This window comes from Scaptodrosophila lebanonensis, unplaced genomic scaffold (assembly GCF_003285725.1).
Source record: "Scaptodrosophila lebanonensis strain 11010-0011.00,11010-0021.00 unplaced genomic scaffold, SlebRS2 tig00000089-arrow-pilon, whole genome shotgun sequence".
NCBI classification, from domain to species: Eukaryota; Metazoa; Arthropoda; class Insecta; order Diptera; family Drosophilidae; genus Scaptodrosophila; species Scaptodrosophila lebanonensis.
The window spans coordinates 2,240,941-2,258,398 of record NW_022060565.1 but is presented as its reverse complement, the minus strand read 5'-3'; the positions used below and the strand labels follow the sequence as shown (position 1 = coordinate 2,258,398).

Below are 17,458 nucleotides of genomic sequence, written 5' to 3'. Positions count from 1 at the left end.
CCAAAGCAGCAGCAAGAACAACCAACCACTGCTGGCGGAGCATGGGCAGAGTTTTTATGTATGGCTATACCTTACATTAAAGTTGACTTATCACGATGATTTAGTTAAACGGGAAATAACACAAACTTGTCCTTTCTCGGACCTAAGAGAACATGCTTACCAAGTTTGGTTAGCCTCGCTCCTATACTTTCCCAGATCCCTGCGTTCATACAGACAGACGCGCAGGCGGGCGTACTAGATATAAGGTGTGCCCCGCCTGCTTCTTCCCACTAAACCCTCATTCGCTTTGGACACAGTGTACAAAAATATAAGAAAGGAAATCTTGGAAAAAGTAAAAAATAAAACAAAAACTGGTGCGGAAAATGCAAAATATCAACAGATATCATGTGAAAAATTACATTTTTTGTATAAATATTGAATACAACACAATACTATTTCGTTGCAACATTCAACGTAGAGCCTCGAAATATATTTTTTGTTCGTTTAAGAGGAGCCCTAGCGCTGCAACAGAACTTTCATGATAAATTACCAAAATTCAAATATAAAGAAGAGGCTGCAACAATAACAAGATTTCCAACTGAGTTTTAATATGAAGCGTGCAATGAAAAGCCTACAGCAGGTATGTGTGTACATATGTATGTACATAACTGTGCGCATGGGCCTAGTAAACAAAATGGACTGCACGACGTATTTGTTAATTAGGTAGAATGCGCAGAGGCAGTGGCGGTAAAAGAGAACAAAGCAAAGCAAAACAAGATGGGAAAACGCTAAATCATATGCACAACATATAGGCAGCATATGTATGTGCATATAGTATGTATGTATGTATGTATGTATGTGGCAGCCATGCTGAGAGGCCGTGCAGGCACGCACACTCAGGCAGAGACCAGGCCCAGACCCAGAGACCAGGCCAAAGCCTTAACAACAACGTTGAACGTGGAACAACGGACCAAAGTCGTCATTGCCGCCGCCGCCGCCGCCGTCGACGTCACATGCTCGGTCGTATGTCAGACAGAAACCAAGTGGAAGACAACAAAAACACCATGACGACGGCAGCGAAGACCATGAAGGTAAAACGGAGGCCGTTGCAACACAGAACACTGCTCACATAAGTGTATGTTTGTGTGTGTTAGTGTGTGTGCGTGCAGTCAAAGACCGGAAACGTCTAATGATAGGAACGCAGGCGCGTCGTCGTCGTCGTCGCAGTCGCGCTAAAAACAACAATGACGAGAGAAAATGCTATCCTCGATACACCGAAAATTCCATGCACTTGCCAAAAGTATGAAAGGATATATATATATATATTTTAGATTTATTTGTATTTTATCTTAATACAACGATTAACTTTGAAATTAAATATAATAAAATAATAATATACATACAATTTTATATATTTTCTTGTAATCGGCTTTTTTTTTTGTCGAAACAAATATTTGAATTACAAATAATATCTATAGTTTATAATTTGTATAAACAAGTTAGGGCATTTCAATCCAATTCAATTATGGAAAGCAGCATTTGAAAAATCATATCGGATTTGCAAATGATAATCTGTTTTATTTTAGAACTTAAAATTCGCTATATTCTATTTATATATAAGTACATACATTCAGGATAAGTACAAGAATTTAAAGTTGATCGCCTAATAGAATATAGCAAGACATACAAGTATACAAATAAATTATTTGCTATATTGATGACGTATATTTGGACCAAGATGTTACCAACAAAGTTTTTAAAGTGAAGAGCAGGTATGGGTTCAGCTCCCTTGTTCTTAATGGCATAGCCAATACGTTTTTTTTAGGAAGTGTATAAATATGTCGCAGATAGGACTCATATACACGCATATGGTCACACTAGCTGACACAGAGCCTGTCAATTTGCACCTGGCCGTGGCCATTGCTGCCTCATACACGCACGCCTCTTTCAATTTTTGCTTTACACACACCGTGCTGCATTTCGTATGCGGCTCACAATGAAATTTGTTTACAGTTTATGCAAATGCGCCGCGGCAATAGCAACGGCAGCCAACAGAACAGTGACAGCAGCGGCCGAAACTGAAGAAACCAACTGGACTGATCCGAACCTATACTCGTATAGAGGAGTTATTCAGAGTGTTGCGTTTGGCGACGTGATTTTGGCCTTGATCGGTGCATACGTACTCGTTTGTATGTATGTAGTATGTGTGCATAATTCTTGCAATGGCAGACCATCAATCAAGCCATGTAGACAGAGTCAGTCACTCACTCACTCACTCAGTCACTCGCTCAGTCACTCACTCAGGCACTCGCTCAGTATGCTTTTTATTTGGTGGATCTAAGAGGCAGGCACGAATTTTCAATGGATCCCAAACACACATGCCATGCTCCACAGCATATTAATTACAACAAAGCGCGTGTTCATATCACCGTAAATCTGATTGGATACCCAGAAACATTTCACATTTCACATCCCTCTCCCTGCCTCCCTGCTTCCCTGCCTGCCTGACAACGTAATGACCTTTCCAAGCGGATTAAGCCCGTAAATATGCAATTGCATGGGTCGTCGGCTGGTCAATGTGGTTTGATGTGGCCCTTTGGCTATAACTGGGCCTTTGCGCGAGCATGTCTATTAAATACATATTTAATTAATGTTACAGCATCACCTCCAACTACTACAACACTTTTGAAGTGGAAAAATAAATAAAAATAATGGTAAAAAATAATAAATAAAATAATAATTTCTCTTATGACTGCACAAAATGCAATGCGCGTGTCTAAATAACAAAAATAACAACCACAGCAACAACAACAACATAAAATACACTTGTCCATACATGTTGAAGAGTTTGTATTTTGTTTGAGTTTCTGTTTGCATCTAAAAGGTGCAGCAAGACAATGTAAATAATGCATATATGCACTATGCATACTATACCTTTGGGGTATGTGTGTATAGTATGTACACATGTGCTTTAAAATAAATTACCAGATATTACCAGAAGTTATAGAACTATGGCCCAGGAGAAACTTTCTTTAATAATTATTCACAGCACGCTCTGGGTTTTATGAGCTAGCCAATACTAATGGAATTCTAGCACGCATCATTTAATGCTCATACATACGTAAATACGTCCGGTATTAAGGAAAATGGGAACAACACCAATTTTTTTTTTTTTTTTTTGGTCTAATAGCTGCCTATAATGTACGAAACGAATATAGTATTGGAAATCATTGGTAATATTGAATTGATTCCATAAATCGTACATACTATGTACATAGCAGGAGCTGAGCAATAAATCATTAATTAGTGCTATTTTAAAAGTTCCCTAATTTAGGAGCCGATGCCTAATGCTAATTGTATCTCCTGTAGTAAAAATTTTACACTGTCAAGCCATAAAGTGCTATCTATCTCAAATTATTTTGATAAGAATTATATGTAATATAGTTCAGGACCTTCTCCCATTCCCACAGGTTGTCCAACCTACAGCTTACTGAAGAATAGTATCTTTACAGAATGCAGTTCTTTACACGATGATTTTTTCTGAAAACTGTAATTCAATGTACATTTTGCATCAATTGTCAACTGTTAGGGGTTGAATTTGCTCTTGAAACAGTCATTTTAATGTACAAAGATGTACATATGTACTGAATATATTTAATTTGTTAACGCAGCAAGAAATATTCTTAATATAATAATTCATGAAACAGTCATTAATCTCAAGTTGACGCGTACATCTAAGCCTGCAGAGTACTTCCCCTTTCTTTCACGCACCTCTGAGCAATCGAAAATGGTAATAAATCTGGGAAGCAAAGACTCTAGACATTTTGTCAAACCTCAAACAACTAATGAAATGAAATTATGACATTTATATTATACTAGTTTAATATCATCGCCAAAATTGCCGCGTACACTGACACGGCCTATTCGAATGATTTAAGCAACATCTACTTAACAAACCAGTGTCTACAAGTGTCTCTCCCCAACTGCGCTTTGGCGGCGGCATGTGGCGGCCAAATGTGGAAGCTGCATTGCGTATGCAAATGTGACAATGTGCCAGCCACTCAGCTCAACACGCTGCGTTAGCGCCAGCGATTGCCATTGCTAGCAAAAATTTGGCCAACACCAGTCATACCAACAACAACAAGATAGAACTGGCCAACAACTGAGTGTCGCAGCAATATTGTCATTGCATTACAAATTATGCCTAAGCTCAATGCACGATAAAGTTGTTTTTGTTTCTATGACACTATGTGCACATATGTATACGAGTATGTACATATGTATGTATGTCTGGGCTCTATCAGCGCAATTGTTATTGTTATGGTTGTTATTTATGGATACGTTCTCCCATACGAAAAGTTCCCTTTTTAGGTCTAAAACGCACAAAATTCTGCATCACTAAACCGTCAACGAATTCATTGGCAATAAAAATTCATTAGCCACACCAAAATGTTGTTGGTCAATCAATTTTTGACGCAATAAAACAATGGTTGAGCGCAAATTTGATTTATCAAATGCATAATGTGGTGAACCAGCATACTGAAAACCAAAAACGGCGGTCCTGCACTAATCCGACTAGCTTCTCTATGCTCTATTGCTGCCACAATTTAATGATTGACAGGTGCTGGGGTGTGGGGGACGAGGTGGTGGGGTCTGGGGGATAAGGTGGTGTTGTAATGGGCGCATAGGGTGTATTGTGGGTTTAAGCGCGGTCAACGTTTATTAAATTATGCTACATGGGCCAACAGCACCAACAGGCATCATCATCAGCATGACTGCCAAATGCTAAACCCTAAATATCTGATGCATACTATTATGTGTGTGTGTATGTGTGTGTGTGTACAAGTGCATACAAAAATATCTGCCCCTACGCCGCAGCTCTTGTGGTGCTGCATTTTATAAACGGCCGCTACAAACCACAAATGCGATTATTGGGTTAAAGCGGCTAAAAGCCAAAAGCAAAACAGGCTTAAAAAATGCAGCAGCATGCGGATAAATTCATGGATGTCAGTGTCGGGGCTGTGGGTGTGGTTGGGTATGCTTCCCACTAGCCTAAACTAGGGCGAGCGTCATAAGTTTGCCATGTACTTGTAATTACAATAGCGGGCATTGAGATTGGGACAATGATGAGCACAAAGGTCTAGACCAGTCTATCGGGTTATGGTCGAGATCAAAAACAAAACGTCAATGTATTGTGAAACCATTTCATATTCATTTTCTTACATTTTTTAAGACAATTTTAAATTGAAAGCACTCCAACTATTCGAAATGTATATTGGAATCGATTTATAAGCAATTTCTCGTTGAATAAAAAGCTAAGAACAGTACCTGGTGGTGTTCATGCCTACAATAGCAAGGTTTTACACATAAAACCAATGAATTAATTGCTTTTTTTTTAGTTTCTCGCTTATGGAACTAACACACATGTTCCTGATGAGAAAAATTAAAGCTTTTTAAATATTCTGAAAAACAATTTTTGTTTTTGAAATTGGTCGCCAAATGTAAATTTATGTTGACTATTTTCGGAGATTATTGATAATCTGAGGAGATTTGGAGAAAGCTTAATCATTCAAAATTGTTACCATGTATTTCCAAAAAAGTTTTGAGGGTTTAGAGATAAAAAAGCAGACATTTTTATATTTTGTCCCATTGTTGCTTTAAATGCGTTGGTATTTTATTCTATTATTTTTATTATTTCAGATCACGCATTAAATTTTATATATGATTGAGAATCAGGATATAGGCGTTCGAATGGCTCACAATTTGTTTTCAAAGTTAGTTAATTAATTTAGAATAGATTTTATAGATTGAGTCACTGAACATTGAATAACACAAACAATTTAAATTCTTAAATATGATTTCGACTCTCATCTTCGCAGTTATATTCGCTATTCTATTCTTTAAAAGTATCTAATTGAACGTTGAACGATAAAGTCCAGCCAGTTTGCATTTTAACAGCCGTTCACTTCTTGTTAGCCGCCACTGTACACATGTTTTTTTTTATTGCAGTGCCTTAGAAATGGAAAACTTGCAACAAGTTAATTAACATGTCTGTGTGAGGCCTCAAACCAAAAATGATCTGACAGCCTGAAATCAATCGGTATAGGCGAAGGCGAAAGCAAAGGGACGGATAAGTAGGCCAATTAAAAACAGTTGCTGTATTATCAAAGACAACATGCAAAAATTTTGTGTCTATGCCCTAAAATTGTATATGTATTTGTTCTTTGCCAGACAAGCCAGCCGAGAATTCATGAAAAACGAGCTGCGTAAAAAATTATCTTTTGTTTTGTGTTGGCAAAGAAAAAGCAAAACCCAAACCTGGAGAGAGAAAAGACAGCTGGACAAGCAATTTGTAAATCAGCTCTAGGCACATTTTTCTGCTTAAGTTACCAAAGCCAGGGAGTGGGGTAAGAGTAGAATGCTATAATTCGAAAATTTGGGCATTCGGGCTAAAACAAAACACAGTGTTTCCGAAAACAGTGTTTTAATTAAATTATCTCATGTAGCGTCGGCACATGATCCACATTATCAACAATAGTTTTTTGACGCTTCGGCTTGTTGTTAATTTCGCTTTTTATTTCACTTTTTTATATTTTTTATGAGCTCTGTCAGCAATTTCCACGCATCTCGAAATGCAAGCACAAATGAGAGACTGCAATTAAAAAACAAAAAGTGAATTAAATCACATAATCGCATTGCAAAATATAAATAAATATACAGGTGGGTCCCAACTGGTTATCTGGCTGGCATTCGACTTTTCAGGGCTATTGCAGTGAAAATAAAAACTGCAGAGTCTCGTCTTTTGCGGATCTGAAGAGACATGCATGGATTTAAAACTTGTCTGGCAGACAATTATTAACAATGAATGTTGCGTTTGGGGACAAGTTATCCAGCCAACCATCCTCCTAGCCAGTCGTATGTATTCCTCTCATCATTTTCATAATTTTTACAAAAGGCGATCTGATCCACAGAGACTCTTTCATGAAAAAAATCGTCTTTTGAAAAAAAAAAAAAAAACGCAATTCCTATTTAAACAAAATGTTCAATTTTTTCTAAATAATATTCAAGGTAATTGAATCATTTCTTCAAAATATATACACTTTTATCTTAAGCAAAATACAATTACGTTATAATTTCACGAATCGTTTCTCGAGATTTGCAGTCGATCTAGATCTAGAATATGTTCATACTGTGCCATTTGCATAACTGGTACATAGATAAAGAGAGAAAATCTAGAAACAAATGTTTAGAATAGACGGTTGATTAAATAATGGATGGAACAAACAGGTTCTGCAATGAGTAGACATAGATGTATGAATGCTATATATATAGAATTTTTGATGTAGCTGGCACACTTGTAACAAACTATTAACAACTCTCATTTTCATTTTGTTCACAATCATCCTTTCGAATAGCTGCCATTCAATCAATTGTTAAAAGGCCTACAAATGTTCAAATAGGCCATATAATCTTATTATTAAACATGTATTTTTACAATTGTGTAATTAATACTGATGTTTGTTCTAAATAGCTTTACATTTAGAATACTATGATGTGATGTCCACTGTCGAATATCCATAAGAAGGCTGCGCATTTAGTTATAATATTCGCTGTTTAATTGACAGCCAACAATTACATAGAAATAGTGTAATATATATTTACCTACTTATGTAAGTACCTTTGTGTTTATTCAATTAACAGCTAGGTTCGAATTTCAATAATTGTTGTTGCACGTCAATTCTAACAAATTACATGAAACTTACAACCACCTGCAAATAATATATTTATTTTGATGCTAATGCAGCCGACGGGCATGAAAACTGGCTAATAAAACATTTTGCAAAATAAAATTTGTTTTTTGTTTTGTTTTTTTTTTAAGCTGGCAATTAGCTGGTCTTTGTACAAGAAAGAACAGCATTGCCCGTGAAATAACTCCAAAAAGTGTGTGGAGGCTTACTGGCCGAGATTATGGAAATATAAAACGCACTCTTATTTATTTTCATATTTATTTATATAAAGCTTAAAAGTAATTAAAGTAACAGTTAGGCTATGATTTACTTTAGTTTCTTTATACTTCAATTTAAGAAACTATACAAGTATTTTAAAATTGTCTTTAGAAGCACTAAAATGGAAGGTGGATGGGTCCAGTGCTGGGATAAGGCGACTTTTAAATTATTGGCATTCTGATAAAATGTGCTTTCCAGAAATGGGGGTATGGGTATTGCAGAATTGGCAGATGTAATAGGTTATTTTTTAACTGCGCACAAACCTTATATACCCTTTCTACTTTTTAAGTATATATATAAATAGCACTATTATAAGAATCTGTCTTTAATGATGTCCTAATATTACATAAACGTAACCTCTTAACGAATAATTAAAAAGAAACAACCAATTTAAAAATGTATTTAAAGTTAAAAAATGTTAAGTTTTTGAAAATATTTACACTTACAACAAATTTAATTAATAGCGGGATATATTTTGGAGATTGAGTTTTTTACAGCGTTCCCGAAAAGATTCTATGTTTGCCAATAATTGGAATTTCTTTTTATGGGAACAGCATAGGATTTTTTTTTTACCAGAATCAAAACTTTTATGATTTTTCTTTTTTTGTGACTACCATATCTACGTTATTTTAAAAGTGAAACTAGAGTTAGAAAGCATGATTTAAGTTCCATCGTTTTTGCATTCTGAGAGGAACGCAGTCATTTATATTTTTTACTGCTTCATTTTTCAGAATACTTCCTAACTTACCGACATATTTTGAAAAGGAAACCTTTTCCATTTGAAAGTAAGTAAGAATTTCTTCCCCAACGAGAAACCGATACCTAACCTCAGCCTCAAAAATATTACAAAATAGTGACAGAAAAACAGTTTTTGGAAAAAGCACCTGTTCACTAATTCCACCGCCACTGCACATATGTATAGTATTTACATATGTATGTACATACTTGTAGATAAGAATATACATAAACATTTGAACTTAGTTGTTCCTCTCCCACTATAAATTGCACCAAAGACAATTTAATATTATTGTTAAGTTACCCAGTCTCCTCGAATTATTAGAAAGAAAGAAACAACGTAAAAACCTATTTGGAGCTAATCGGCTTTGAGAATGCTTACAGATTGCAAAACAATGATAATTATTTGCAGCTCTGTGAATATCTCCGGGGGTAGCCGTTTTATGGCAGTGTCCCAACACATATCGGAAAGAATACGGTATTAAAATGCTTATATTTGTTGGCGTTGGGGTATAATTATGTGCAAATGTCTCAGAGTAGGAAACAAAAAGGAAAACACGGGAACAGAAATGAGTGTGGAAGTTTTTGATTACTTTCTGCGAAAAACATTTAAAAAAAAAACAACCCAAGCAAAGGTGTTGAATTTACATTTTTGCCATTTTTTGCGCGAGTTTCAAACAACTGGTATATACATGCATACATATATACATACATACATATGTATGCATGTCTGTATATGTGTAAGTGTAAGTGAGATTGAGAGTGTGAACAAGATTTGCAACAAAATATGCGAAAAAGGTGCAACTTTTTTAACGGTTTTTTGTGTTTTTGTGCACGAATATAAATTATGCAGCACGCACACAAGGGCACACCCACACACACACACAAAACATGTGTAAATGTGATTTTTGTTTTGGGCAACTACTACGTGTCGGTTTGTTATTGTTGCTGTTGCTGCTGTTATTTCTGTTATTTGCCCCGAGTGGCAGTTTAAGGGGCCAGTGGGTCAGTTTGCTTAGCTTAGTTTGATTGTAAACAATAACAATGCGACAAAACAAATACAAAATTTAATGCACTCAAAATTGTACTTGTAAATACAAAACAACAAGATGTGAATATATACATACACACATATGTATATAATACATATATGTATACATACAAATATACTTTTTATATTTTTCCTAACACAGTAGCACCACAAAATTTCCCACGGCTGTTTGTTTATTATGTGTGTATGTGTGTGTAAAATTACTCGATTTATTTTTTTGAGAATGCAAAAAGAAGAAGAAGCGCAGAACTTACCCGCGTAACATGAGCAGCTGTCCAAGTTGAATCCGGCAATGCTGAGCAGCAGCAGCAGCAGCGACGTCGACGATGACAACGACGACGACGGCATTTTAGACCACGCTGCTGCTGCTGTTCGTTTTGATGTTTTTGGTGCTGTTGTTGTACTGCTGACGCGTCGCAGCGACGACGAATACGATCGTCGCTGCTTTTCCTTCATTTATGGCAGACGCCGCTGTTTCTTCAATTCGCCGTTGTGGTTGTTGTTGTTATTTCTGTAATTCTGCCTCTACTTCTACTTTTTGTGGTAGTCGCGTCGTTACTTTTATTCACTTTAAGTTATTTAATTTTTCGGCTTATTCATATTTTTTCCATACATACATATGTATGTTTAATTCTAGAGATGCTGTTGGATTTTCACTTGGCGGCAGCTTTATATTTTGTTTTAATTATTAATTCGTTAAAATTTGTTCTGCCATTTTTTGGCTATTACTGCTACCGCTTGATGCAGCATATTAGTCAAGAGTTATGGCTGCGAAATAAAAGCAAGCGAGAGAGAGAGAGGAATTGATAAACTATGCACCAAAGCAAAAGCCGAAAAAACACAACACACAACTCAAAGTTAAACAAACGCTAACGTCATTTTATCTACCTTTGCTTTGTGTTGTCATTCGCACAACAACAATCCAAAACACATTCACACACCACAAACACTCGCATACTCACGCACACCTGCTTTAGGTAAAACGGTCGCTAGTGTAGGAGCGGCAGCAACAGCACAAAAAATATAAAGAGAGCGCGAGAGAGGCGCGTTGATCGCTCAGTAGCAGCGACGTCGGCAGCGAAATGCACGCCATCTAGTGAGCGCTACAATTTTATTGGAATTCTGTTGTTGTACTCTTTGTTGTTAATGTTTGCTGCTTTAGTGTGGAACCCTTTTCTTCGAAGCTGCTGGCACCGCAACCTCGACTGCGACGACTGGTTGCAAGAACTCGTTTTCAACATGCAATTCTTTTTGGCTGCCGTTTTTGTTGCTTCTCACTTGACACACACAACCCTACATACAGACACACTCATGTACATATACAGCTAGGCCAACAAATAAAACAGAATTAAATAAAACTCGAAATTTGTATTTATTAAAACACACACACACATGCAGGCAGGCAATCGGCGCGCCAAAGCAATTGTTTAACCATTCATAACCAATTTATTGGCGCACTTTTTGCACTCGGCTGTTGTTAGCGCCTCTTGGTATTTGTATTTATGTGCATTTTACACAAATTATTATTATTTTGTTTCAGCAAGCGCACGAAACACATACACAATATTAAAAAAAATAAACAAAAAAAAATGGTTTATGATGATCTGCTGCTGCGCAAGCCGACGACGCTGACGATCGACGCGCAGCAAAAAGAGCATAAAACAAATTCACCAACGTTTTTCTTTTACTTTGTACTTCGTGCGATTTCGTTTCAACACACACGACAAGCCGACAACTACGAACAATTCTGGCGTACTAACGCAACGCAACCGTCGAAACCACGCGCACAAAACAAACTGATGGTCGCTGGTTTACTGGCTGGCTGGCGCAAGACCTAAGCGCATAGCGCTCAAAAGAATAACGAGTGAAAAGCAGAGAAGCACTCAAAACAAATGTATAAATGCAACGACGCCATCTAGGGTTTGATTTGCGCAACGCAAACATTTGAGTCACTTGTGCTTGAGTATAGCGTGTGTGAGTGAGTTTGGCAGCTGACGGTTAATTTGAATATGTATTTGCCGTTATAATGGGAGAGATTAGAAATGAAATATATAAGTATGTACATAAGAATGTGTATTTAATTTAAATATTTTTAATATTTTATTGAATTTACAAATTGTCGATATATGTATGTATAATTGACAATTTTTGAACACTTGTTGGTATATTCCTTGAAATTGTTCATACTTGTATTCAAAGGAAAAACCAGGGAGCAGGTTAGGCTAGGATGTTACTTTCCTATTCCAAATACCTATAACTGAAATGTAATGAAATTAAAAACTTATGGCCCTTTTCTATATGCTTCTTTTTTGTCATTATTGTAAATAGGAAATTCTAAATAGTTAAGAATACAAGTAACTTACTTTCAGAATATTCTTCAATCAATCAATGTCCATGAAATTTTTCATAAATATATATATGTAGATACATATACATACATATGTATCGGATAATCATTTTAGTGAATTTATCCCAAACTACGGACATGTTGCTTAGCATTCTTTGAGTTTCGAAACGCTGTTAAGTCTACTCTAGTACTACAGACCCAAGTATTTGACTGTCGGGCTCACTAATCTATGTATAACATTCTCTTTTGTTTTGTTTTTATTTGTATTTGTTTCAAACGCCTAGAAAATACTTAACAATGCTTTAATCTCTCTCAAATTTTATTCATTATCTTCTTTATTTAAAGAAGAAACAGTAATAGCCATAATTAAACTTTTTGAACAAATAAAAAGTCCCGACCACGATTGCTAACCATACGACCACCAGAAAGAACACAAAACCAAAAGAAAATAATTCTCCTGTAAATAAACCCGTAACTGAGTGGAAAATAACTCTTTACCATCCGACTGAAATCGGGTTTTATTTATCTCGGCAGATCACACATTCATCTAATATTCTACAACTTTTCTACACTCTGCTCTAGTTTTGTGATTTCAAAAAATATAGACAATGGGATACGCAAAAAAAACATCCTACCAAAAATGCAAATATTTTGAATATTTCTGAAGGAGACCACGAGACTACGATATTTCTTTAGAAACTACATTTGGATTTAAATTTAAAACTAGCGATTTGTATTATTATATGAAGCTATGTATATAATCGCATAAAATCTATGTATTTTATTGAACAGAAATTGGGAACTGCAGAAAAAGCGACAATATCCTCTCCATTTTCATCTGGGCTAAGGGTAATTTTTAAAAAAGCCAAATTTTGTGCAAAGAATGGAAAAGTAACCACATCTAAGACGACCAAGAACATCAACTGCTGAGCAAGACGTTCAGGGAAAGAATTCGTGCTCCAAAATCGTCATCAATTGATGGAGAACTGATATTACTGATGATGTTGCGTTTTTCTAATGGAGATTAGGCAAAACCAATTTAGTAGAGCTTTCGTGTCAAAAAAGGGAGTTATTGTTTTCAAATTTATTTTATATCTATCAATCTTTTGAATGATTGAGAAAAGTATAGAAACATTTATTTAGATAAATATGTGTATTTCTTCTATTTATTTATAGCTTACTTTCACCGAGTCCTGAGCTGTCCAGTCAAGTGCACAGAACCACAAACTCCCGAACAAACTCTATACAACTTTGCTAATGGCTTTTGGTGAGTGTGTGCGTGTGTGTGTGTATGCGTGTGCGTGTGTATGTGTGTGTTGACCAGCAAGTTTTTTGTTGCTATTAAAAATTGTCACATGCGGTCAGAAAAGGGGTGGGAGATGGGGGGAGAGTACGCCCATAAAAGCCAGTAGGAATGATATGCCATTAGAGCATATTATAACAAGAAAGGATTGCTGGAGTCGAGCGGACTCAACTCTTTAATACCCTGTAAAAAAAAAATGTGTTTTTCAAATTTAAAAAAATACTTAATTAATTAAATAGAAAATATTCAGTACATACATACATACATACATTAATAAAGACATACATATGGAGTACAGTTTCAATAGCATACATTTGTACGGGGATCGTGTCTATGCGTGCCTATGCTTGTGTAAAGCAACAACAACTGCGGGCAGAGATAACATTTATATATTAAGTTATAGCAATTGACTTATCATGATGAATTGAATCAGATTGATTTAAAAACTCGCCCTTTCTCGGACTTGGGCGAATCTTGAAACCATTGACTCGTCTTGTCACGCTGATCAAGTAGTACATATATGTATACCTAATTCCGATGTTACACGGTAGATTGGTTTCTAAAAAAGTCGTATACAAAAAAATTGTGTAAAAAAAGTCAATGATCATATGCAAAATGAATCGTGCTAAATGAAATAAAGTCGTGCAACCATATATAAAATTCTTTTATTTTCAAACCGTGTAAAAACAGAATTAGGTGTATACTTTGTTGTTGTCTGCCTCGGCCCCGTTCTGTGTGTTACATACATGCGCAGCAAACGAGTATACCCATTTGGGTACAGGGTATAGAAACATGTTATAAAACTACTGCAGTAACATTTACCGACACTTTGTTTGAACTGCAAAAATCTCGCTGTATGTAATAATTTAATTGCAATTGCGAGTTTGGCGTTAATATGAAAACAGCAGGAGCATACAAGTAAACTAAAAAAAAAAATGTAATGCTATATGCGTTTGTTTCTGAATAAAAAGAGTTTGGAGCATATTAGTATGCACTCAAATAAACGCATGCATATGTACAAGTACATACACAAAATCAAACATACAGACGTACAGACATATATTTTTAAAATGCACTTTCAAAAGTGTCGCGCGTCTGCGTCCCAGTCTCTCTCTCTCTCTTTCTCTATGTGTGTGTGTGTGTGTCTGTGTCTCTGTGTGTGTGTGTGTACGGTCGCTAGAGGTCAGGTCAACTTCGCCGCCTGCCAATTAAAACTTTGTATACGTTGCGATGCATACATACAGATGTATGTACATATGTATGAATTTATGTATGTCTATGCATGTACATATGTGTGAAGTAACTGTGTGTACATACATATGTATGTACATACGTCTGTGCATGCATTTATGTGCGTGTGCGCTTCAAGTAACTTTATAAATGCGATTTCAGTTAATTAACAACAACAATAATTATATGCACACACACACACATACACACAGACATGCCGACAAGCGCTGAGAAGCGGCGGGCCAAGCCTCACGCATTTGGCCAAATAGTCAAAAGTTGGAGCCACGGCCAACGTCGCCACCACGGCACAGTCGCGCCTTCATCCAAAATACGTGACAGAAATCAGAAGTTCTGCAACTGAGTTTTCCCAATCATGGAATACAAATTGTTCTCCATATACTAGAATGTATATAAGTAAGTGGTGCGTATGTCGAAAGTACGTCCCAAGCTAATAAGGAGTTTTTAAAAAATCCAAAAAAATGTCGAAGAAGTGTTTTTTTAGCCGTCGAACCAGCAGGTCCTTCTGAAGGGCAACGCCCTTATAGCGTTTCTTTTCACAGGCAAATACACAAAATTCTGTTTTTACGCGGTCTTTTTTTTTTTACACGATTTTAATATATCACGGTTTGAAAATTAAAAAATTTCATATATGTACATATATTGCTTTAAAGATAAGGAACCAATCACCAAAGTCTTCTTTTACACGGTTGTTTCTGGAACCAATCTGCCGTGCAAAAACAGAATTATGGTTACAATTTTTCGAAAAAGGTAATTAGTAGTTATCAAATCAATTCAAAAGAAACGAATTTCTGATAGAAAATTACCTTCGAATTGTGGAAACAAATCAATATTATATTTACTTGGATTTGACTAATCCGTTCAGCACTTTGCTATTGGGTTCAGAATCATTCGCCTTTCTTCCTCCGCCACACACCTCAATTGAAACGTTCAAAAAAAAACTTCAAATAGAACTTTATACTTATTTCGATCTAATCTTTATCCACAGTGTGCAACAACTCGGCATCTATTCAGGCGATATTGTTGAAATGTTGACGGGATGTCGATTGCAGATGAACCTATCTAGCACAGTCACCCATTAATCTGGTATATATTGTTCCGGTTTATGCATATAAAATTATATGTTTAATATGCTGAAATATGTACAGTTCTTAAAACGAATTAAATCAATTCATAGCTTTAATAATATTTTGAATAACGCGAACATCAAGTAAAACAAATGGGTAAATGGGTTGATAAAATGCCTATGCAAATGTTTAAGACTCTGAGTTAGATTTACATACTTATGTACAACTTGGCATAGATTTTGTGGTCGTGTTGCTGGTACAGATCTTAGCTGCCTGGGCGTTAATGTGTTAAATTCTAGCTTACGCTAAAAATGATTCCATAGTGCGAATGTGCCTGCATTGAAAGCTTCTGCGCTCGCTGAACACTTGAACTGCTCTGCAAAAGAGCCAACTTTACTCTTTGATTATAATTATCTTTTTACTAGTATACTATATAGTATGGGAAATGAAAATAATACGAGCATCGCACATTTGTTCATTTGCACGCGCTAAAAATGCAAATTTCAGCGCTTTCTGTCAATTTGAGTTTGCACTCAAAGTGCCGCCACACACCGCACACCACCGCCACTCCCGCCCACAATGCGACCAAGCCGCACGAACCACTGAGGCGACGAACGACCGAGCCGAGCGACATCGAAGCCCCACACCCACACCGACACTGGCGCCTACGCATGTGGCAATTGTTTTGAGTCAGTTTTTTGTTCGTGCAACAAGTGTGTGGCTTGTCCACGCGGCTGTCTCTAAAGCTTTACATGCATGGCCATGTGGCGTATCTTGAATGGCAAAGTACACGCAACCTGCGCAACCCGAGCTACCTGAACTGCTAACCCCAATCCCCAAACCCCAGCCTAAGCCATTGCTGGACTGTCAAGCATCCTTCAGAGGTTCAGTACCTAAGCGAAAAGTATGATCCTTGCGCGACTTCAGCTTGCATAGAGGGTAGTCGAAAGCTGAGTCCAGGAGTTTAAAGCCATAATAAAAGCCTCTCTTTTCAGCCATCTCCGGAATCGCTGGCCAGGATCGGTTGAGAGACGAGGCATAGCTTGCCGGACTGGCTAAAAAATCTTCCCCACCGGGTCTGAGATTCCAGTTTTTTTCCCTCTCACTTTTTTTTTTTAAATTAGCTCTTAAGTATTTCTAAGCTTCTTCTCTCTGTTAAGTTTTTCCTTTTTTAGATCTATTGACGCCTCTGACCAAATAATATTCCCCCACCGGGTCGCAGGCGTTAATTAGATATTATTGTAATTTGATTAGATTTCTGCTTCTTAGGCTTTTCTAGCTTATAAGATGCTTTTTATAATTTTTCTATATATTTCCTACGTCGACAGTCAATGTTAGTTGACATAAATAAAAATAAATAATAAAAAAAAGAGATCATCCATCCTTGCATCCTCAACGGGAATGCATCGCTCTTTATAAAACCACGTTGACCAGAGCAGATTAGATTAGATTTAGAGTCAGCAGAATCTCTCTTTGGAGTTATTATTTTTTGCAAAAACTTAAAAAATAGCAAACATTTGTGCAAAGCATCCATCAATATAGACATTCGAAATATCAGCCTTCTTGTGTGATAATCATACATAAGTATGTGGTTATTTGGAGAAGACAAGAGAAAGTAAGAGTACATACCCACAAATGTACTCTAGATGTTGTAAATAAATAATACTCTCTCTCTCTCTCTTTCTTAGATCTGCCAGGCCCGCCACATAGATACAATATAAC

The 17,458-nt window shown here is 36.4% G+C and overlaps 1 protein-coding gene across 1 annotated transcript in view; it reads right to left on the bottom strand.

Annotated features, from left to right (window-relative positions):
• The window catches only part of LOC115626685 (protein sidekick), a 123,724-nt gene extending 112,233 nt beyond the window's left edge, over positions 1-11,491 (bottom strand). The window contains exons 1-2 of the mRNA XM_030522113.1: positions 11,447-11,491; positions 10,026-10,539 (exon numbers count right to left, since the gene is read on the bottom strand). Coding sequence (XP_030377973.1) covers positions 10,026-10,227 — 202 coding nt within the window. The 5' untranslated portion in view covers positions 10,228-10,539; positions 11,447-11,491. The remainder of the gene's footprint in view (positions 1-10,025; positions 10,540-11,446) is intronic.
• Between the last annotated feature and the right edge of the window lie 5,967 nt (positions 11,492-17,458).